At 33.7% G+C, this 24,636-nt stretch overlaps 1 protein-coding gene across 1 annotated transcript in view; it reads left to right on the top strand.

Annotated features, from left to right (window-relative positions):
* The window catches only part of LOC150097483 (uncharacterized), an 85,431-nt gene that overhangs the window by 37,588 nt on the left and 23,207 nt on the right, over positions 1-24,636 (top strand). Inside the window, exons 2-4 of the mRNA XM_090407672.1 lie at positions 11,520-12,711; positions 22,496-22,953; positions 23,909-24,034. Of these exons, the coding sequence (XP_090263798.1) occupies positions 11,520-12,711; positions 22,496-22,953; positions 23,909-24,034 (1,776 nt within the window). The remainder of the gene's footprint in view (positions 1-11,519; positions 12,712-22,495; positions 22,954-23,908; positions 24,035-24,636) is intronic.

The following is a 24,636-nucleotide window of genomic DNA, read 5'->3' as shown; positions in this document are numbered from 1 at the left end:
TGTGTGTGTGTGTGTGTGTGTGTGTGTGTGTGTGTGTGTGTGTGTGTGTGTGTGTGTGTGTGTGTGTGTGTGTGTGTGTGTGTGTGTGTGTGTGTGTGTGTGTGTGTGTGTGTGTGTGTGTGTGTGTGTGTGTGTGTTAACCTTCTGAGAATATCTTACATCACTGTGCAAACCACAAACTGCAGAGGAAACAAAAGTGTATTTATTAGGAAACAGTAAAGTTTTTGTTTTTTATTGCTGAAAATAAACAAAGTGAACAAATCAGATTCTAAGATGCGACTAAGAGATTTCATTCGCTATTACAAATTTTATATTTTTACAAAAAAAAAACAAAAAAAACCGCTGTTAGTTTTATGTACGAGAAGGTTTAATTCTAATTAATATACATATTACATTGTTTTGTATAATTACGCATAATACAGCATTTTAGATGAATTTCAACATCTGGTGTGAGACCACTTCCCTAGAAGCTAATGTCACTTCAAAATGTTTCATATTTGATTCTTCACTGCATGTTTCATACATAGGATCCTCATACGACATGATCATGAATCAGAGAAAAATCAACCGATGTATTGGAAAATTGAATTTTTATTTTCAAGAAAAGGCAACAAAAAATAGTGAATGACGTTTTGTTGTAGTAGTCATTAACATGTTTTTCATGCAGTATCATTAACAAGCAAAATCTAACACCTGCTCCTAGCTTTCTGTCTTACTAGATATGCTACTGGCAGCTTTTCAAGTTACATCGTGTTGAAGCGGTGGTTTAATACTAGAAGAGTTCTACTTCAACATCATCACCCCACTTTCTACCAATAACTTCGGACTTTTTGGTCCATTTCCAGAATGCAATACGAATGCACTTACATAAACTTTTACTGTTATTTTTGTAGTAAAATACGCATTCAATTATGTGGAATCTTATGCAGAATAGTAAAGTCTGCAGATAACAGAAGATGTTCAAAAATCCAACGAATCTTTTTTTTTATTATTCATTATTTCTTTCATATTTACGAGTACTTATATTGTATATTAATAGATGATATTATTACGTTTTTTATTTGGAGATCTTTAAAAATACGTAGTGGGAATTTATCGAATAGCGAAGATGTTCTAAAAAGTGAACTAAAATTGAATGAATGTTTTAATGATATTATTTATGTAAATTGTAAGATCAGTTGATGATTAATGCAAGCATTTGGCTTTGTCATATAATGACTCGAATCAATGTTTAGATATCCAGTATATAACGTGATCCAGCATAGAACGGATAATACGAAAGTGTTAAAGATAGTTAATCATTTTTGCAAAGAATAAATCAACACATCAGCGAATTCTCCCCTTTGGAGTTTTGCAATGATAATTCAGCTATTCACTTATATCATTCACATCTTTCATTGGAGTATGAATAGCGTACAGAATATTTTAGGAAATGCATATCACTTTATAAAATCCAAGAAAAATATCTAAAAATGAAATAAATTAACTGAATGTCATCCACAAAGTGCTTATTTAGGTATTATATTGAGCTGACACGCCACACGATGTATTACTCTACATAGAATCGCTAAAAAATTTAAAATCTGAAAACGCACCAATCTCTATTCACTAATGCAATGTGAAAGAAAATGGATGGTGATAGTAATTTTAGTTGAGGAAAGTGATGTTATGTCGTGAAACGTTCGGGATATGATGGTTTCAATTAATTAAAAGCATAGTTAGATAATAAAAGATTGACTTATGTACGCACGGCGCCTGTGATTTGCATATCTCCCTTTCCAACAGATAAATTTCTGCAATGCTAGCATAGCATTTCAATGTGTGAGTAGATACAGATGTTTGCATGGATAAATTTTAAATTATCCTCACAGTATTTTACACGAAAATATTTCCACTAAAGGACACCTTGTATAGTCTGCATTTTGAAATTATTTGCTTACCGATAGTTCCAGGATCCTCTTCCTCCTCCTTCCCAGAAACTCGGGAGTTTTTCATCAGGTAAACCTGATGAAACCAGAGAGCACACACACATAATTAAGAGGCATAATATGCTGGTCTTTAGAGAATATTTCAAATCAATAATAACAACAACATGTGCTTATATCTTAAAATATCACAACTGAACCATTTCTTTACTAGCAATTTGCTTAACAGAAGCCCCTTCAGACTTTCCATAGCATACATTAAATTGCTGAGACAGATTAAATTTCTAAGCTGTTCACATTCTTCATCTTTTGGTGGATTGGGAAAGGAGGTCAATGTTTTTTGAAGCGTTCCACTACGTCACGAAGAGATAATGCCAGCTAATAATAAATCCCGTAGTCTGTTACTTTATTATGACAATATGCATTTTCATAACTTTCTGGTCGTCATTTAATTTTTTATAAGCATTATATTTATTTAAATAATTAAATATTTTGAATTACTTGTTTATATATTTAAATAAAATAAAATATTTTAAATATAAACTGTTTAAAAATATTTAAATATAAACTGTTTAAAAATATTTCAATATAAACTGTTTAAAAATATTTAAATATAAACTGTTTAAAAATATTTAAATCACTCAGTTAATCAATAAATAAATTCTGTAACACCCTTTATTCCATAAAGGAAGTCAACGGAGCTTTTTATGGCCCTAACTAACTTTCTAAAGACAGATGGACAACTAGTCTCTGTCCTTCACCGTTCTCTGTTAGAGAGCTCAAGTTATCAAATGAACCGAGGCTTTCAGGAGAGACAGAGAGAGAGAGAGAGAGAGAGAGAGAGTACGACGACAGATAACTGGCGCCATCTCGTCGTGATACAAACCACTAACACTTGTATTACTGGTTGTAATGGTGTAAGTTTGCAATGGACTTTTTTGAAATGTGGGGTTCTTCTTCTTCTCTATGATCTCTTGTGCTTTTAAGCGTCGAGATATTGCCAAAAGAGATTTCCATGCCATGCTGTCCAAGGCTTGTTGTTTTGCTTCTTTACAGTTAATTTCCTTATTTTCCAATCTTACTTTAATTTCCTTTTGCCAACCTTTCCTGGGTCTGCCTATGTTTCTTTTTCCTATTCTTTCATATACAGTTTTTGCTATTCTTCCTTCTTCTATTCGATTAGGATATTCAAACCACCTCATTTGGGATTGCGTTATGAATTGGTTCAGACGTGCAACTTGAAGGCTGTCTCTTATAGTTTGATTTCTTATTCGGTCTAGTCTTGTTTTTTGTGCCACTTTCCTAATGTATTTCATTTCAACTATTTGTAGTTTATTTGTGTTTCCTGTTGTTAAACACCAAGACTCGCAACTGTATGTTAATATTGGTACAAACACTGAACGGTACACTGCCATTTTGGTATTCTGGGTAACTTCTTTCTTATTTAGGAGTGGGCCTTTCATTGCAAGAATAGCTTTGTTCCCTTATCCTGTTGTTAATTTCTGGGGTGTCTACCATCAGGAGCCTCCGTAGCTGAGTAAGTATAGACGAAGCCCTTTGGTCGGAAAGACCTGGGTTCGATTCCCGTTACTGACGTGAGGAACCTTTATCTGGTCTTTTTCTACGAGAGGTGAGTTAGACGGTCTCACACGGAGGTAGGAGGCTTTTTACCTGGAAACTCGAGTTTTTCTTCCCCCCAGAACAGGCAAATCGGCCCGGTGAACACACACGGATTACAGTCATGAATACGTCCCAGCCATATACCGGTCCCGTGCCCAGATAAAATTGTGGGGTTGGGGAAAACAATGGTAAACTACCCTGTAAAATTCTCACCAGGAGTACTTTGTGGGCAATGCTACAAAGTCACCTACGGTCGGAAACGACTGAAAGGGAAAATCAATCAATCAGTACCATCTTCTTATCTTCTTGTATATATGATCCCAAGTATTTAAAGGAGTGAACTTCTTCCAGTTGATGGTTCTCTATTTTTATTATGTATTTTGAGTTTCTAGATATGATCATTGTTTTAGTTTTATTTATATTTATGGTCATATTCCTTTTCTTTGTTTCTTCATACCAAATGTTGATGTTGTACTGCAAATCTTCAGCATATTTGCTAGAATAACTACATATCTGTAAAAGCCATGTGTGAAATCCTGGTTTCTTTCAGTTTCCTGTATCCTAGGTGTAACTTTTTTGTTTTTGTTCGGCATACCTTTAAAATTTCGTCCATTACTATAATGAAAAAAAAAGAGGGGTGAGTGCTTACCGCACTTCTACATTTGTTTCAAATTCTTTTGATCTATTATTATAAGTTCTTACATAATTTCTATTACTTTTGTAGAGGCTTTGTATGGTTGCTATTAGGTTATCTTGTATCTTTAATGTTTGCCATATTCAGTGTATGGGAACTCGGTCAAAGGCCTTTTCGAAATCTATAAAACATGCTTGTAGTTCTTTTCCATATTTCAATGTTTTCTCTGATATTTGTCTAAGACTGAAGATAAGATCCAGTGTGCTTCTATTTTTTGAAAGCCATATTGTTTTTCACCAGTGTATCCTCTATGTAGTTCCTAAGCCTCTCTTCTAAAATACGGGCATACAATTTTCCTGGAACACTTAAAAGCGAAATACCTCTATGGTTTCCACCATAGAGGTATTTCGCTTTGAAATGTGGGGTTAAAAACCCAATTTTTATTATCAAAACAAAAACAAAAACCTTCTTTTGCTTGTGCCAAAGCTAACTCGGGAACTGACCAAAGTAATGTTTATTAAAAGTTCGTGCAGTCGACAATTATAATTGAATCTTTATTGGTTTTTCTTCGGGTACCTTAAGGCTATGGTGATAAACGTCATTTCACAGAGCTACACAGGCACCGGAAGTCGGTTTACGATATTTACAATCATGCATTAATTTAAAATTAATGCATGCTTGTAAAAAATTGTAAATGACGGGACCCAACCCGTCCTAGGATGGGTTGGGTCCCCTCCTAATGAGGGGTTACGGACATATTAATGCAGCCAGTACGCCACTCCTCTGCTGCGTCTACTAAGGGATTCATGTCTGTAATCCGCGTGTGTTCACCGGGCCAGTTTGCCTGCTTTGCAGGATGAAAAACCCCAGATAAACTGGCGGAAAAAATCCTGCTGTCCATGCTCCAGACCGGCTAACTTGACTATGGCTGAGGAAGATCCTTGAGCTCCTCAAGTCGTCGACGGGAATCGAACCTAGGACACTCCTTCCTCGGGCATATGGTTGCAAAGCGCATAGCCACTCGGCTAACCGCGCGGCCCTGTATTATACAATGACGTGATATCCCTTTTTTTTTTTTTTTTGGAATTTTACCTCTTCCGTCTATGTGACACGAGCTGAAGAATGCCAATTATGGCAAGCCGTAAATGTAACTTTTTAAACAGGGCTTTTCAGAAGATGACGGTCTCATTCAGAGGTAACAGAGTTTTCCTCCACCCGGAAACTGGAGAGTTTCATCCCGTAAAACAACCAAATCGCTCGCAAAAAGATATGAATTAACAAACACATTCTCACATTATCTGCTTCGGTTGTAACTCCTAACAACAACAACAACAACAACAAAATATTCTGGTATACCGTATTTCAGTATATAACATCATATAGTAATCTATCTCGCTCTTTTTTCTTTTTTTTTTTTTTGTTCCTTTTAACTGATTTTTGGTTTCTGTTATCACAGCAATACATATTAATAATTTTAATAGTTTTAATAGTTCTGATTCGTTTTCCATTATGCCTCATACATTCCATATAGATGTAGCTACGTTTAGAATGCCTGATATTCCTCCCTTTCTACCTTTATCCTTCTTTCCTGTCATAATCTATTATTTTTGTCAGATGAATTTTTCATTTGAAACATCTAAGTTAATTTCTTTTTAGTTAGCTTTTACTTGTTTGTTCTAATGTCAAACTGTTTTAACTGTTAGGTAATTTCGAAAATAACAAGGTATTAAAGAATTTAAGTTGCTGGATCGGTATATATATTTTTATATAAAACTCTCAGCCTTTTAAACCACGTTCGTTGAGGAAAATAAAATAAATAAATACAATAAAAAATGGAGATGTTAGCTCTATTTCCCCCATGACACCTCCAGAATCTTGAGTTGTGTTTACAAGGCAAGCTGGGTTCATTGCTTCATGTGGCTCTCTTCAAACTCTCTGCCTACCGTCGGTACAGAGCAAGGTGTACCGTGACTCGTCGGACCACATAACTTTTTGCCGGTTTTCCAGTGTCTAGTTATGGTGTTCCTGACACCACCCACTAAAGAACCGGAAAGACGAACTTTCCGGTTCTTCAAAGAAATCATTGGTTTCTGTATAGGTATGTAACTGCCAATACCAATCCTCTTTAATCCCCTGCGCATAGTTCAGTGAGATATGGGTTGGGAACAGTTTCAATAAATCATTCGATCTATTACTTCTATTTGTCCGTACAAGACGGCGATTTCTTTCCTGACAGACCGTCTAGGAACAACGTCACGCCACTTAGAAAAGCAATTTGGGTTATTTTTCTACTGATTAAACACCATTTCACATTTTGCGAAATTAGTCAGCTCTGCTGTTTTCGAAATCGTGGGTCCAGCCAGACGGGCACCCACAATAAGCCCGTTTTCGAACTCCGAAAGATCATTTGTTTTGCACATTGCAATACTATTTACAATTACTTACCAGCAGCATTCTTAAATAGTTGCCTAGAACACCTGGTGAACCTAGATAGTAATATTAATATAGTATGAACCATTATGTATAGAATAATTTTAGATCAGTATAACATAGCTAAAATTAGAGAAGCTTCGTGAAAAAATTCAGTAATAATAATAATAATAATAATAATAATAAACACATTTAAAAATAAATAAAAATGTAAACACAAATAATAAAATAAATAAATAAATAAATTTTAAAACGAAAAATTGCCAAAACAAAGTTAGTTTGTGCTCCGATAGTGGAGAAGTTTAGGCATGCATCTGTCATCAATCCAGAAGGACAATGTGAGAATTCAACTAGCAGATGACCACCGCCAAACCTTAATCTGTTATATTTATAAATGCTTATTTTTCTGGTTAGTTTGTCTGTTTTTCAGGGACGAAAAACGAATATTTTCAACCTCATCCTGCATGCAGGAAAATAAATTTGTCATCGTATTGAAACCAGCTAAATCACCTTCAGTTGAATAAAACTTTAAAAATTCCTTGAGTCACTGATTTCAAATCTATCCAAGTGGCAGACAGACGACATTACATCCTCTCTTACTTTAATATCCTAAAGTATGCTATATTTTTAAAAACTATTCGATCGAACGTTTAGAATCACACGCGGCAACGTATAATTAAAACATGCATCAAAAATCACTAAAATGAGCATTCATTTAAAATAGATGTGATAGATATAAAAAAATCAAAAAATGTAAATTATCAAAATTAAAATATAACTACAATTAACGTATTTATATTTTAATTATCAAAAATCAAAAATAATAAAATAAAATATACAAACAGGAGCTAAAGCAGATGAATTCAGAGCAAAAGAAAATATTAATGGTGTCCTTGTAAATGAGATTCTCCAGACGGTGTGGGTGACAACATGTAGGAAACGTATGACGTTACCATACCAGACCGACAATGCCGTCGTGGGTTAGAGACGGAATTTTGCAATTTAGGAACTTCCGTCTTGGAATTTTAGAAGCAAATGATGTTACTGCAAAGTTATGCCAGTGATTAGAAATATTTTTCTGCCGTGGGAGTAGAGGATAATTTTGCTTTTGCTTTGTGAACTCTTCTAGTATCTCTTATAACTAATTAATCGTTGAGCTTGAAGTAATTACAGGAAAAATTACGTTGAGTGGTTACGTAACCCTTCAGCTTTCAAATTATTTTTCATGTTAGGTTTCTAGTTAGCAGAATTTCTACAGAGCGATAGTCGCATGTTGTTTTCGGTTGAAGCAGCATTAAACCAAACATTGAAGTAATTTATTTAATTTTCAAATGCTTCAACAGGAAAGTTCTAGTTAATCAGAGGTGAAATGGTTTAAAATATTCAGTTCTTAAGATACTTCGTCATCAAACCGTCTTGGATCAAAGTTAATTTTAAAATTATTTTTTGCCGCCTCTTTCAAAATCATTAAGTGAAATATGTTTCTTTAAATATAAGATGGTTGCCGTTATGACTGAAAAATTTCCTTAAAAATATATATAATCAGTAAATGTGATGAATTGTCAATCACTGCACTTACCGACATTTTCATTTTATAAAGTGAATGAAGAGAGAGATGATGTCTTTTTTTTTTGCTATTCATAGTTAAACTAGTTTGTCTCATTAATGACCACACAGTAAATGTTTAAAAGTTTTAACACAATTTAAATACAAGTATTAACGCACATTAGTGAAATAAAAACAGCGTTGTTCATCCTTACCAAACACGACAAAACTGACATACATTGCTGGAAAATATTTATTTTAAAATCAGTTTGTATGTTGTTGTTGTTTTTTATTGCCAACGTAATTGTTACTGTTGAATCATCTTCATCTTTTCTTCCCATGTCAGTCTAAATGGCCTATCCCAACCAAGTCATCTGGTGTGAGAGGAAACGATACTGATGGTTTGATAGGTCTGGTGGTTCTGATAGAACATATCTGCATGATCTAATATCTCTTAGTTGCATGTGTTCTTCCGACTGGTTTGTTTCTCTTGTAGAATGAAAAACGAAGTTTTCAGGAGGAAAACCCTTCAATCCCGTAATGAAACTGAATTTTTACCTTCGGTTAGGAAACTCTTCTAAAGGTTCTTCACGTTCCAGACAGGATTCGAAACCAGGCGTTTCCAACTAAAGGACATCATCATTATAAACAAGAACAGATGACCGTACTATGAAATTATTTCGTAATTTCTGATTACTTTTACTGATAATGATAGTTAAGTTAAGTAACATTTCGTTACCATTTTGGATGTGGAATTGAAAGCCCAGCGAATTAAAATGAGCCCGAGCAGTTTAGAAAATATGTTAAACTTCTTTTGTCTTCTATATTCTCTTATTACTATTGTCAGTATATCATCACTCATCTAAAATAAAAATTAAAAAAAAAAAAGAACGAAAGAAACAAAAATAAACCTGTAAGCATGACATTAGCTTTAAAACAACAAATGTGTCTTTCATCAGTGATAATCAAAACTCCATCTTTGTGACATTATGTGATACCTCTATGGAGTTCATCGGACGTCACCAGAGGCCCAATACTTCACGATTAGCCCAATACTTCACGATACTTCACGATTCAAAATGTCCATAGAACGACTCCTCTCGAATCGGACTTAGGTCTTTTTTTTTTCAATCGAAACGCTGTTTTTCGCTCTTCCAACTACTCTACTACGGAATTACTACTTTAACTTGACTATCGACGTTATTAGAAGGTATGACACTGAATTAATGTTGTACATTAAGTTGACAAACGATATTTGAGTATCGAAACTAAAAGCAATCTTGGCAATCGCTTTAGAAAAGATCGCAGGTCAATAATTTAGAAATCTTCTCCATGAGGTAGTTACCTTGGTACTGCATGTGTTATGTGAAACGGTAGATTAATATTAAAGAATGGTAATATGTATCTTGGAAGAACTATAGATCTTGATATTTATTTATATAAATATCAATAACATAAGTTATATCAATATCAATATTTATATCAATAACTTACGTTATTGATATAACATGCTATTTATGTTATTAACATAATATAAACAAATAAATATTAAAAGTTTCCATATGCCGTAATGAAATATTTTCCATGCCATTTTAGGCCTTCAACAAATTAAGTAGTGGTCTCGCATCGAGGAATGGAAATCATTTCCTACTAAAATACTTTAACCCTCACTATGTACTGGAACCTGCAGTCTAGTGGCAGAAAGTTTGAAGATCCGCATTTCTGCCTTAACTGACAGAAGTATAGTATCCCAAAGAATATATGATTAGGCTATATTTTGCCGCGAGACAGTCAACATACTTTTTTAAACCCAGAAATCATACTTACCTAACACGTTACAAATAATCATGGGAACATTGTTGAATAAAAAAATCACTTTAACTAATTAAAAAGTAAGTATGATAAATAAGAGATCGGAAATGCGAAATGAGTAGCTTTTATTTCTCCCTACAATAGAAGCATATAAGTTTTAAAATAAATGGAATCGTAGAACATTCAGTAAAGCTGAAAGCAACATATAATTATAGATTATATTATACTTAACAAAATATTTTATTTTGTTTTAATCCATATTTTATCCCATTCCAGTGGTTTTAACAAAAAAAAAAAGGTTTGCATGAAATATTGCATCTTCGCGACTGTTTTATTAGTATATAAAACAAACAATTGATCCCATATTGAGTTGCTCTTTATATTCCATATAACTTCTGTCGTCCATATAGTGCTCAGTATCTCCAAATGTTTAGCACCCACTGATGAGAAGACCTCAATAAAGGTCTAAATCGGTCTGGATGGTAATTCTCATTAAAACCTCATTATACACGCCTGAGAAGGGAGTGTGCTGTGTATTAAGTGATACAAAAAGAGAAACAGGAAGTTAACTGCTTTCTCTATACAAGTAGTCTAGGCATCAACGTGTTTCATTCACAATTGCTCACATTTGAGTGAAACAAAGACGAAAGCAAGATACAACTTCTTGTTAGGTAGAATATACTTTTCCCGTCTAGCTTGGAAAAAACTGCGCGACTTGCAATTGTCTATTTCAGGTTGATTCCGAGTTCTTCAGTTGTTAGGTCTGGAGATGTATTTGTTAGGGTTAAAATAATTTAATTTTCTAAGCATTGGGAACAAATAGATGGACTTGCCCCACTTACATCTCTATAAACTATTGTAAGTTACTCTGTAAATTATATTCATTTTCCACACATTGCTTATCAATGATTAATGTAATTGATGACTACATTATATATATATGATGATGATGAACAGCCTATTTTTCTATCCACTGCAGGATGAAGGCCTCTCCCCCATTGAGGGAGGTCTGGATCTACTACTCCCACGGTGACCCAGTCCATATTGGGAGAGTGTATCTATACTTAGGTGAATGAATGTATGAAGGTGGAAGACAATCACAATCATCTACGACTCCGCAGCCTCTTGGATGGAGAGTGGATACATTAACCACTCATATATATATATATATATATATTAGGGAGGGCTCACACCCCCTCCCTATCGCCTACGGCGCCCAACCCCCTGAGTTCCGGGGGGGGGTCTAATCATAAGCATAATACAATAATAAAGTGATAATACAATAAAATAATATGAAACAAGTAAAAAAGATAGTGGTAACTAGTTTGTAAAAAAAAAAAAAAAAAGAACTGTAACTCATTTAGCAAGCATGGCATCAATATATTAATTTAATTTATATATATACCTTTAACATATGATATTAATGGTATATATATATATATATATATATATATATATATATATATATATATATATATATATATATATATATATATATATAGTATGATAATATTTCTTGACATTGATATTTCTCTTTCTTTATTTGTTTTTAGGTCTCATCTGCACTTAAAGACGTGTTAGGAGGAAAGGACTATGAAAGTATCGTTCGCGAATTGTATGATACTATGGAACGTGAAAATGATCTTCGGGAACAAATGAAATTTGCCGAAGATGAGGCCAAGACCATGAGAAGGAAATTAAACAGTTTGGAGCAGGAAAACGAGACATTAGTGATGCAGATGAAGAAACTGACCAACGTTGTTCAAGCCAGAAGTCAGATGAAGAAGAAGAAAAAAGATGATGAGGATGAATCTTCTGAAGACGAAGACCTTTCTGCTGATGAACTCAAACTACAACTGGACCTATCGGAACAAGAGATGGGTGTGATGAGGAGAAAGGTTGACGAAATGGAACACCAGAATGAAAGTCTACAATCAGAAGTCAAGTATCTTCAAAATAAATTAATCAACCAACCTGTGACTCCCATTGATCTACCAGAACCACCACCGGCTGGATCAAGTCCAAACGTGTATTATGAGCATAAAATCAAACTGTTGGAATACGAAGCCAGAGAGTTAAGGAAGAAGTTAATCGAGAAGGAACGGGAAAACGAACGCTTACATACTGAGGTGGAAGTCCACAGACGGAAAGCGTCTAAGGTAATGGTTCGTAGTCGCTCTCTGGATAGTGATCTGCAAGTAGACCTTAAAAGACAGTTGCAACTGGTAGAACAAGAGGCGGGAATCCTTCGCCAAAAAGTTACGGACATGGAAAATGAGAATGAAAGGATAACAGCAGAAAACAAGAGACTTTCGCTTCGTGTTAGTCGAAAGCCACCACCCGGACCAGCAGACGTAGCGCAATTAGAGAATCTCGAACTCAAACTGAAAATCGAAGATCTCGAGAAAAAGTTGATCGCTGCTAAAAGCGAACTCGGTAAAAATCCTCCTTCCAATGTACCTGCAACAATTATTCAGGAATATAAACCAAGGAAGGAAGCCCTTAGTGAAACCGAGAATGACTTAATTGCCTCTTTAAAATTGCGAATGAAATCAAAAGAAGAAGAAAATTCTACGCTGTCCGGGAAAGTGACACAGTTAGAAATAGAAAATAACCGTTTGAACAGGGAGTATAAGAGGCTCAAAGATTGCTTAAATTATAAGAAGAAAGCCCCAAGAGCTGTTAGGGAAAGTGCTACAAGAATGGAGCTTCGGGAGATCGTCAGCGAACTTCAAGATGAAATAAGTAAGTCATTACTATTGGTGTTGCTATTGTCGTTTTATTATTCATGAATATAAAAGTATAAAAAAATTATGTTCATGAATTAAAATATTTTGTCTCAACTGCAAACATTTGAGCTCTGGGAAAAACAGTAGTTGCAATAAAAACTTAGGGAATAACGTTAAACCAAGTTTAGTTAACCACAATTCATTTTTATCACACTAAAGATAGTCTATGAAGAATAACGACTATTACAATGAGTTCAACAACCGAGTAAACAAAACAAAAAAAATCACAAAATACAGTTATTCTAATTTTGCGAAATAAGACTTTTAATTCAGACGAAGCTACTAATGCATATTATATGAAGCACGCAACTTCTTTTCTTTTCTTTTTTTTATAATAAATAAATAATTATGTGTTGTGCGTTACCACTGTAAACCATATACTTATTCAACATTCAATTACATCGATTCCAGCATGCACAGCCCACTCGAAATATGATTATTTCACGTTTGGCTATTACACCTTGCGCAGCAGTACTCGTTCCACGGTGAAAGGCAATACCTTATATACAATATATGTGTGTGTGTGTGACGTAACTGTTCATTCAAAATTGCTGATCGACACAAAGGATGTGATATGATCGACTTCAAAAACGCATGATTATAAGAAACCGGTTGAAAGGTATCCAAACACTGAACTGCCAATATTAGAACTTCCTGGTGTTACTATACTATGGCCACAGAATTCTCCGGATTTGAATTCCACAGAACACCTCTGTGATGTGACGTTAGAATCCTCTATCCTGAACACTCGCAGATCTACGGAAGCAAGCGTAACACGGTACAGAATACCTCCTGCAACATTCAAAGGTTACAAAGAGGTCATGTTATACCAAGCATTATATACCAACTATTCTGACAGCAATGGGTGGCGGAGTAAGGAGCTACAAAATTATTAGGACGGCGGTCATGATATTTCGACTTGACAGTGCATATCAAAATAGGTAGCGACAGAGAAATTATGGTTTTTTTTTTTCCCTGGCGGAAGGGCTAAATCGGTCTTTTGGTGGAAATTTGCAAGGGTACAAATTTCAGAAAACGTGTTCACTATGCCGGACTTATCCGAGGAGTATATCATGCATAATCTTCGGATCGATTTTGCATCTCACAATTTTGGTGGCTCATACTAAATGTTATTATAGGATCGCAGGTGGTTGGTCAGTCTGAATTAATCTGAACAAGAAAACTATGAGGACAGGGTATTTCGTCTGTAATGAGGCGTCATCGGTTTGTTAGCTGGGAGGAAAACCTGAGTTTATGAGAGGAAGATCCCACTTCCATATAAGACCCAATTTACCTTCGGTTGTCCTAGTTGTGATTCAGATATACTACACAAAAAAGGATTAAAATATTTTTGCAATAATAAATTAATAAATTCTAATCTGAAGTCTTAGTTTTGGAGGTGCTGTCCAGGTTCGCGCCCAAAGTGCAAAAGAAGTCTTACATAAACGTATTCTTGTCAACCGTCCTCCATTTTAGAACACGTTTGCAGCTGATCATGTCTTTCCTTCCTTCCTAGTTATTTTACTCTCTTAAAAATATACATTTATTTCTTATTATGAGCTGATTGTACGTTTTACACACTCCTGGAAATTACTATATGGTAGGAAGTGAATAAAATCTGACCTAAAGGAGTCAAGCCAGCGAGTAATACTCCATCAGCTTATAACATTTGAAGTTTTGATTTTTTTTTCTTTTTGGAAGTTTTTAACGGAAAGATTCTGAAATGATCTTGAATGAGCGATCTTGTTAATTACCTATGACTGTTTTTTTAGTGTGGGTATGTGCGTGTGTGTGCACATGCACTGGGGGTTGTGCTGAAATTTTTGAATTTGATAGTACTATAAATAAGCACACGATCCACAAAAGCATAAATTATGTAATCACGTATGGTAGAATAACATTATTTTTAGTGTGAAATAATGTGCATGACGTCATTCAAAAGGTGGATATGCTAACGCAGGAAAAAGTTTTGGGCATTTTTATTAACTAACCTGATTTTAAGTTGGCGGAAAAACAAGTTACACTCGGGCATTTCTAAAATTAGAAATGAATTTAGAAATGGATTTTAAAAGCGTTTTTAAGTTATAGAAAACGGACAAATTTATTTATTTTTATTATCATTTAATTAATATTTCATTTTATTTTTTGGATAAACGATATTTTCCTTGGACCTCTCGTAAGGCATTTGTGTGTATATATATATATATATATATATATATATATATATATATTTCTTGAATAGATACTAACAGTTGGTTTGGTATATTTAAATCAACGAATATTTTAAACAATTTCTATTTGTTAATCTTGCCAAAGGCTGTTTCGTAACCAACAGAGGCAACGTTCGTTTCATTTTAAAATTCTCTTCTATTTTCAATTATTAATTTTAAAGTAAAAAGTGACTATGCGAAATGGACCTTTTCGGAATCGACCTTGCTCTTCTAGTAGTTGTCATCCACAATACTCTTTAGTTTCTCTTTTCTTTTCATATATCTTGTAGTCTGTATTTTTATAGTGTTATTGCAGCCATTTTGTTTCTTTTTTTTTTTTAATATTGGAATAAATTTGGAATAATAATAGAATATCAGCATATTTCTTTTAAAAATTTCACCCGCATTTTATACTTTTTTTCCCATGTAAGCAAACAAGCAAGCAAGCCAACTTTGCGCCTGAGGTATTTTCAGGTCAACTCGTAGTGAAGGTGGCATAAGCTCTGATCACTTGCCTAATTATCCTATAATACAAAGCACATATCCTTACGGACATGTATAATGCTATGTACTATGGGAAGGGTCACTACCCAGACCGTCCGTAGCAGCTTTTTAATTCTGTTGTCTATTTCCATATTTAATTTATTATCTTTATATTTAATTTATTATCTTAGTAGCGTTGAAGCATGTTTGAATAAATCCGACAGGGGAGTTTCCATAACTCCGTTAATATAGATGATACGGTACGATTAGGAAAACATAGTTTCGAATCCATTTTTGGGCACAAAGAACCTTTATTTATTTTTTATTTTTGGCTTGAAGGTGAGTTAGCCTGTCTCGTAGCGGTGGGAAGCTTTTCCTACCAGAAACTTGGGATTTTCGTCCCAAAAAAACAAGCAAAACCTGCTACTTATTTTATTGCTCACCTCATTTAACATTTTCAAATAAATTCTTCAGTCATCCAGAATACCCTTATGTTGAAGTTTTTTTGTGCTATGTATTATCTTTGACTCCTTTTACAGTATTCTTTTTCCCATTTTAATATATTTTCCAACAGATTCTAATAGCATTTTATAACCTTCCTGTTAATCTTCTGTGTGATTACCGAAGTCTTCTCTTGACTTTTGTTTAGGTACCTATATATAGATTTGCTCCATACTCTAGCAAAACTAAAGTGAAAATTGTAGTTGCAAAGTGAAAAATGTAGCAAATTTATTTTCCAGGCACTTTCGATATTATTCGTACAGGATTGTTCCTTCAATTTTTTGTGCTCCCAAGAAGTTCTGATTTTTGTTATCTTTATGGACAATAACTTCATCTCATGGTTCTCTAGCTGAATTAATCAATATTTTCTTCAAATTTTGCGACTGGTTCTCTAGGATGTGGTATTTGTTTCCAATGTGGTGCTTCTCTTGTTTTCTTTTCTCTTTCTTTTTTTTTTTTTTTTTTTTTTTTGCTACTAATGTTTGCATATTTGAGTTTACTGTTCAGTTCTGAAAGTTCCTAGACTTTAATTCTTTTTAAAACTTCCGTACCTATTGCTCTTTTTAGTATGATAGCCATTTTCATCCTAATCAAAACTAAATACTGATCATTTTCTATTTCAAATCCCCTGTACCCTCTTTTATCTTGAATCAGAATAAATATATTACTATCAACAATGATAAATCGAATAGATTTTTCTTATGTTTTGTGTGTTCATCCCAGATGAATCTATGCACATCGTTGTGTTGGAAGATCCACGTTCTGAACATGTGCCAAACGGGTAACAGTCTAATGTGAAAGCTTGTAGCATTACCTCACCTGTCGGAACTAAGCTTTTCCCACCACAGAGTAAGTAAAACTGTATAAGAATACGCGTAGAAAATAAACAGAGTAAAGTGGAGTGCACAAGTTGTCTCTCGCGATGAATTCTAGATTCTGTAAAAGTGATATTTAATAATAATAATAATAATAATAAATATTATTATATTATAGTAATAATAAATAATAATAAGAAGAAGAATCAGGAACCAAGATTTTTTGGTATGCCCAACGGTGGCGACATCCAACACGGACCTCTAGAACAAACATTTTTCTAGTCTTCATTTAGGTTTTAAATAATCCCATAATATTCAACTAGAATACGTGCATAAATAATGATAGCACTTTTCACGTTTGTCAAAACAAGTCGTAGAAATTGAGCATATACGCTTATGAAAAATGAAAAAAGTGCTACCAACATTGAAGACCACAGGGAGAGGGGAAGAGGTGGGAAGTAGGGTTATGGGGTTACTGATTTTGTTTTTATGCGCATTTTATTATTATAAATTTGATTGAAAAGTTGGGGATTAACTGAAGCCACTAACTAATAGATATTGTTTCCTCTACTATTTCCATGAACACCTGGCGTGTTTCTGAATAGTAAAATATTTCCGTTGATATCGATATTTATTCATTTAGTTCATTCCATAAATAGCTTGAAATTATTATTTTTGCATTTGGTTCTATAAATGAAATGATAAAAGGCTCACCTCTGAATTTATTGCCAGTTAGTGCTGCCATCTAGTGAGTATATTCAGAAGTCAAAACGTGCGACTTAAAAATACGATGGTTGTGGAAAGACTTTAAATGAAAATATAAAAATACTGAACATGAAATTTTATAGACTTCACGTTTGAAAAAAAAAAAAAAAAAAAAAAAAAGAAAAAGAAAAAAATCTTCGACAAACGATTTCTTAATTTGATAGGGTTGCGTTGAGTCATTAGTAGGAGAGGCTCTACCAATTAGACTCAAATTACCTCTCTTCGCAATTTTTAATTGCAAAAAATAATTTTGCAAATTAAAAAAAAGGTTCAAATTAACAAAATATAGGAAGCAATTCTTTAAGAAAGTTTAACTATTTTTAATATAACCACCTTAAGATTTTAACAATATGATAGGTACAGTTTACTACACTTACAAAAATAAAAAATAAATCCAAATCTGTAAATTATTGTTAAACGAAAATATTCTCTCTCTCTCTCTCTCTCTCTTTCTCTGTCTCTGAAAGGAAGAAAAAATTAGAAACTGTCTGGCAATCCACAGAGCTCTGATCTGTCCCACATCAGTCCAGAACCTCATTATATGACTACAGGAAGAATGGTCCAAAATTCCCATTGATCACTATCATGCGCTTGTGGAAAGTATGCCCCGTAGATTTGTTGCAGCGAAAGGAGGTCCTACATCTCATTAAGATGGCCATTATGGTTGTTTTGTTCCTCACACTACGTGTCATTTGAGTTCTTTCCAAGCAGTGTCTAGATAAAATACGCATCATGAATAGCTAGTCCCACTAATATTATTATTTTTTATTTTATATTTATTTTTGGAATACACGAATCTCACTTATGAAAGGTAGTTAGCCTATTAATATTAGTACCTTGGTGGGCTAAGGTTAGATAATTCGGAAACTGCTCTGGAAACTAAATATGGAACTTTTATTAAGTGCTTGAGGCCTCCAATAAGAGGGGAAGTAATCTTCACACCGAACTATGAAATTCATCACCCACTTAAAGACATTCACTAAACATCCAGGGCAACGCTAGGATTCGAGCTAACAAGCTGTTGATTGGACGGAGGATACGCTAACCACCCAATGAAACAGGCAAAAAAATGTCTTCGATTTTATGTCAACACTATTCGCTAACATTGACATGCTGTTAACATGTAGATCAAAATTCCTGAAATACTGAGATAAACTAGTAGATAAAAAGACAGTCAATTAAAACTAACATTTCGCTTACCAGCAGCCCTATATTTAATTGAGAGTGAAATCAGACTCTGAAGACTGAGATCAGTTTTAGATAAAATCCATAAGCTTGATTGCATTCCACTCTTCATTCAGTAGTAGAAGGAAATGATTTGTTTGGAATTATCTCCAAAACAACACAATTCTTTTGGAGATAATTCCAAACAAATCATTGAGGTGTGTGTGTGTGTGTGTGTGTGTGTGTGTGTGTGTGTGTGTGTGTGTGTGTGTGTGTGTGTGTGTGTGTGTGTGTGTGTGTGTGTGTGTGTGTGTGTGTGTGTGTGTGTGTGTGTGTGTGTGTGTGTGTGTGTGTGTGTGTGTGTGTGTGTGTGTGTGTGTGTGTGTGTGTGTGTGTGTGTGTGTGTGTGTGTGTGTGTGTGTGTGTGTGTGTGTGTGTGTGTGTGTGTGTGTTAATTGCGAGTATTCTTGGGAGGGTTTGCTCGTTTTATAAGCATACTCAGAGTGGAAGAACATTATAGAAAACTACCAAAGAACGGAAATATAAGTTCGGAATAATTCTAAAAAAAAAAAAAGGAACATGCGAATGTGTTGCTTAATTGTTACCAATAAGCTTTGATCGAATAACTTAGTATTTTAAATCAGTTCAAGTACCAAGCCAAAGCAAGCTGTTCGAATATTTACTCCAAGAAAACAAAATTGATTATTCTGTTTGTGATAAGAAAATATAAAATCTAATATATCGATTTTTTGTAGTTGTGGTTTTAAAAATGTTTTCAGAAATTTTTCTTAAAAAATTTTAAGTACAATTGAGATAATATACGGTAACTTCTGCATGTCTATTAGGAATAAAGTTCTTGTACGTATATCGTACAAGAACTCGATTAAAAAAACACGAATCGTATATTTTTCAGTGTTGAAACCAAGAACGAGAAAAAAAATGTTGGACTGTGTTTCGCTTCTACACACACACACACACACACACACACACAAAGGAATAAGAGAAAAGCAAACACGAAATGAAAATGTTAGAAATACAAATCAAAGCAACAACAAACAAACAATAAAAAAACTGTCGCTTCTTAAAGCCAATCACAATACTGATCAACACGAAGGTGCCTCCACGTACCCAGCTTTGAACATGAGCCTCGTACATTTAATGGAATAACCGCCTATCAAGATGTGATAGCAGAGGTATATTTTAATTTTTAAGGTGTGTGGGGTGGGGTCTCCGAAGTTCATAAATAAAATGTAGTATATAAATAATGAGTAAATGAACAAGAAGAAGAAGAAGATCTTATTTTGTCAAAAAGGGAGATTTAAACGCAACCCCTATCACATTAAGAAATCATTTGTTGAAGGTTTTTTGTCCAGCGTATGCATTCCACGCTAGAGATGAGCAATTCCTTGTAAAATATATAAACCAATATATAGAATTACTTTCCGTATATGTAATATTTGTTTTCATTTATTTAAACGGCATAAAAAGTTTTTCCTCTTTGTGTGGTTGTAATGGATAGAACAATATGTAGTTGTTCTAAAGTTTAAACTAGGGCACGAAAATTACATTCTGTATGGACAGTTAACCTCTTGGTACGATAGTGATTCCTCTTTCTAAGTTTAGCGTAACTAGTCCGTTAGTAAAATCTCGTATGAAAAACGTTAGATTAGAAGCTGATGATATACGGCGCCAACTATGGACTAATGAATAAAACATAGAGAAATCGAAAGAAAAAAACATCGAATTTGAATAGACTTCTATCATTGATAAATAACTCAGAAATGCTTATTTGAAAAAGTATTCCAAGTACGTGGACTGTCACAGAAACAAAAGAAGAGTAAAAATACAGTTTTAAACACGTGTCTGCCTTTCTATCCAAGTTCCTATTAACCAAAAGAAAAATGGAAATGACTTTGGTAAAGCAAGAGGAGATTTTATCCAACAGCCTGGTTATGAATGAGGTTTCCTAAAATAAATACAGGGATGAACATTCTCTTATCCCTGACAGATCTTGATGGATCTTTGTTTGGGGAGGACTCTTATCTGACGATGCTGAGTGAACGATGTTGAAACTGGAACAAGTTTACCGATTCTTAATATTTTCAGAACAACATATCGAAGACGATTTTACATAAAGAATATTTGAACGGATATCAAGGAATTTCTTATGATTATTCTTGTAGTTCACTTTAAATTTTTGATTACTCTTTCATCACTTTTAAGTCTCTTTTCTGTCGCTATATTTCATTTAAATTTTTGATTTATGTGTAATTTATTTTGCCCCTTTCGTATCGCCCCCTTTATTTTTTTCCTCATTGTTTCTTGATCATTTTCGTTTACTCCAAACATCTTTCCTTTTATTGGTATCACTGCGAGTGGTATTTATTTTGTTCTTCAGCTATGACTTATAGTTGTGGGTATAAAATATACTGCAACCAATTAAAAATATTAGTAGTATCATTGTTCATTAAGAAATATCTTTTTTTTTTTTTTAAAGTACTCCGCATTTTCTGTCATGTTAGGGAAAAAATGCAACTGCAAAATGCAAATTGCAAAATTTAATATAAATTATTTGTAGTGTTTAAATATAAGTGTAAAACTGTAACTAGATTATTATTATGATGATTAGTGTCAATAATAAAATATTAATTAGACATTTTTGTCAATTACACATATATCAATCATATTGATATTATTATTATTATTATTCGTGACACCTCCAAGGAGTCGGAAGACACATCGCGGGAGAACACTGATTGTATAACTCTACGTCTCCACTGCTATACCGAACCTCTAATACCAATCATCTACATCAACGCCATCTACTGCGCACACCACCACCACAGCTAGTATTTTTTTGTCGGTAAATTGCGTTCTGAAGGGCCGATTTGTCTGTATGCGGGATGAAAAACCCGAGTTTCCGGGAGAATAAACCCTGCTATCTCCGTATGAGATCGGCTAACTCACCTTCAAATGAAAAAGTCCACGTAAAGATTTCTCCCGTCACGACGGGAGGAATCTTTACTTGGACTTTTTCATGGAATCGAACTTAGGCCTTTTCTAATCGAAGGGCGCACCGTACATATTAATCCGTCATGAATTACTTGTAGCAAAACGTATTGTATTTGTCTAAATTTTATGCACATAATTTACCTGATATAATAAATTGTCAAAAATAATAATCATTTTATAAAATAAAATAATTAAATCAAAAGAAAAAAATATTTAAAAAAATATCAAAAAAACACAACTGCCTCATATTAAATCAGACTTCAGATTATAGTACACAACATGTAATAATAATAATCTGCGGTTTTTAATAGACCCTTAAGGCCCACGACCGTCCAGATTGGTTTCCGTAACTTTAAGATAAAGTGGATAAAAATATGTAGTGTGTTATTTGCGCCTAAAATTAATGTGTATTCTTGGTTGGTTGGTTGTTTTGTCTGGTTGCGAGATGAAATTCGAGCCCTTGTCATGCTACAGAGGAGCTTCGTCAAAACCAGCAGAGCTACGGAAGCTCGAAATTTTAACAAATGTAATCAATGAGTATAAGCGAACATACTCTGTATGATAATAATCTTTGTAATTTTGTTTTAGCATCATTACTATTACTACTAATGCTGCTGCAATTGGTTATATTTTAAAATAATTTATTTGGTGGTGAAAATATTCGCTGAATTTTTGAATGATGTACATCGCAGTACTGAATCCTTGAATGGATACCATTTAAGAACTGAATGAATATGATGAACGAATGTTTCATGTTTCGGCGTAATTGATTCATGCTTTTTCTTATCAGGTGATCTTCAGGTGACTCTAAGAGGACGTGAATCAATCCAGGAGACCATCGAAGATGAAGTGATTAAAACGAAGCGAGAAATGGAGGCTCTTCAGAAAGATATTCAGCAACGGGAAGACAAAATGAATCACGAACTGGAATATCTGCAACATAAGAACAACATGACGAAGAAAGAATTTCAGAATGAGAAGGAAAAGGTGTCATCGTTACAGCAGCAATTACAACAAGTAGCTCTTCAGAAAGGAACCAACGTGGACACCATAAGTCAATTGAGTGCGTTGAAAGCAGAAAAGCAATCTCTAGAAAAGAGAGCGAAGGCAGCAGAAGACTCTTTGCAGACTAAAACAGCGCGTCTACGGGAGGCCCAGGAGAAACTTTCAGCAACTAACGCCTTGAAAGATGACCTGCTTAAAACTTCAAAGATGATGGAGTCGCAAAAAGAAGGAACACAGAAAGAGGTAAAGACATCTTAAATTTATGTCGCAAAAATTATTTAATTCGCATGATTAATTTATACTAAATTGCATTTGCAGAGTAATGAAAGCGACAAATAATTACCTTGGGTACTCTTTAATGATAATTTAGATTTGAGAAAAAATTAAGAAAGTGAAGTGATAGTCCACACCTAGAACACATTGAGAATCTAGCGATAATAGAAGTAGGTTCATTCTATATGGTTGTTGGTTCGAATCTTACTTTAGCAATGATGTCGGCTGTCTTCTGTGAGACGACTAGTCTGCTTAATAAACTCAAATAGTTTTAAAAAGATGTTTTTACTCGATAAAGCAGGTTTTCACGTATTGCTAGTATACCCGGCGGTACTAATGTGAAATAGATGGACATTTTTGATTCGCAATTATTATAAATAAATAAATATTGAACTTGATCTCTTCTTCTTCTGCTACTGTGCAGAAGAAGGATTTTTATGGACTTTTTGCTTAACATGATAACAACAGTTGTACATATCTGTTCGATTTATCACCCATTCTGACTTGTACAAATTCAAAACCAGCTACACAAAGGTGCAACTGAACTTTTGGGAAAAGTCTAAGGCTCCGAATTAAAAGGTAAATTCCCAGAAATGACACAACTATGAGTTGTAATTTCTTATTACAACACACATTTTTGTGTTTTTATGTTGTAACTGTGGTCCTACATGTTAAACAGATGACTAGATTCATATTTGGTAATTTTACTAATCAAATCAGTTGCTACTCGCGAGTCCTGGTTGCTGATTAACACTAATAAATAAAAATGATTAAACTTACAATACCTATCAGTAATCACTACTCATTTAATTTTTATATCTAAACATATTTTAAGCAATAACTGGAGTGTTTTAAATGTATTTCGCACTTTTATTTACAAAAAAAAAGCTAACATTCTTCTTACAAATATTTATTTATCCTTTAGTTGAATGAACATCGAGAAAAAGCTAAGAAAGCCGAGGAAAAGATAGAAGAATTGGAATCAACTTTGGAAAACACAGAGGGAGAGGTAGTGACCTTGAAGAAAGAATGCAATCAATTGAGAAACGAGGTAATCATAAAATTATTAAAGTCCGAGCATATTCATAAATATGATTACTGTTTTCATTGTTATTGTAATGAAATCTACTTCAAATTACACAGACATAACAGTTACTAAAGTAGCTGTTTTTTTTTTTTTCGAAAAGATTAAAAAATAATTAAAAGCCGCCATTAGGGAAGCGAATAGGGTACTAGGTGGTATTTTTTGAGTGTCAACTGGCTGCGCACAAAAACGAATTGGAATTAGAAAGCAATCGTTGCCTTCGGGTGCATATAGGTGCTATCGGTAACATTTTTTAAAAAAAAATTTGTTATAACGCAAACTTCTCGATGTTGGTGCAACCATACCATAATACACTCTTAAGAAAATCGAGCACCAAAGTTGCAACGCAAATTAATGAAATTGCAAGGCAAACATTTACATTATGCCGTTTTCAAACATAATCAATCTGTAAAATGAATAAATAAATAAACAAAAAATACATATAATTATTATTATTATTTATTATTATAATAAATCATAATATTTATTATTTTATATAATAAATAATATTATACTTATAATTATTATTTATATTTTAATAATTAAAATAGCACAAATGAAATATACGA

Source organism: Typopeltis vanoorti, chromosome 17 (genome assembly GCF_054136105.1).
Source record: "Typopeltis vanoorti isolate ZY-2024b chromosome 17, IOZ_Tvanoo_1.0, whole genome shotgun sequence".
NCBI lineage: Eukaryota > Metazoa > Arthropoda > Arachnida > Uropygi > Thelyphonidae > Typopeltis > Typopeltis vanoorti.
The sequence above is the reverse complement of the archived record's forward strand: the minus strand, read 5'-3'. Positions and strand labels throughout refer to the sequence as shown.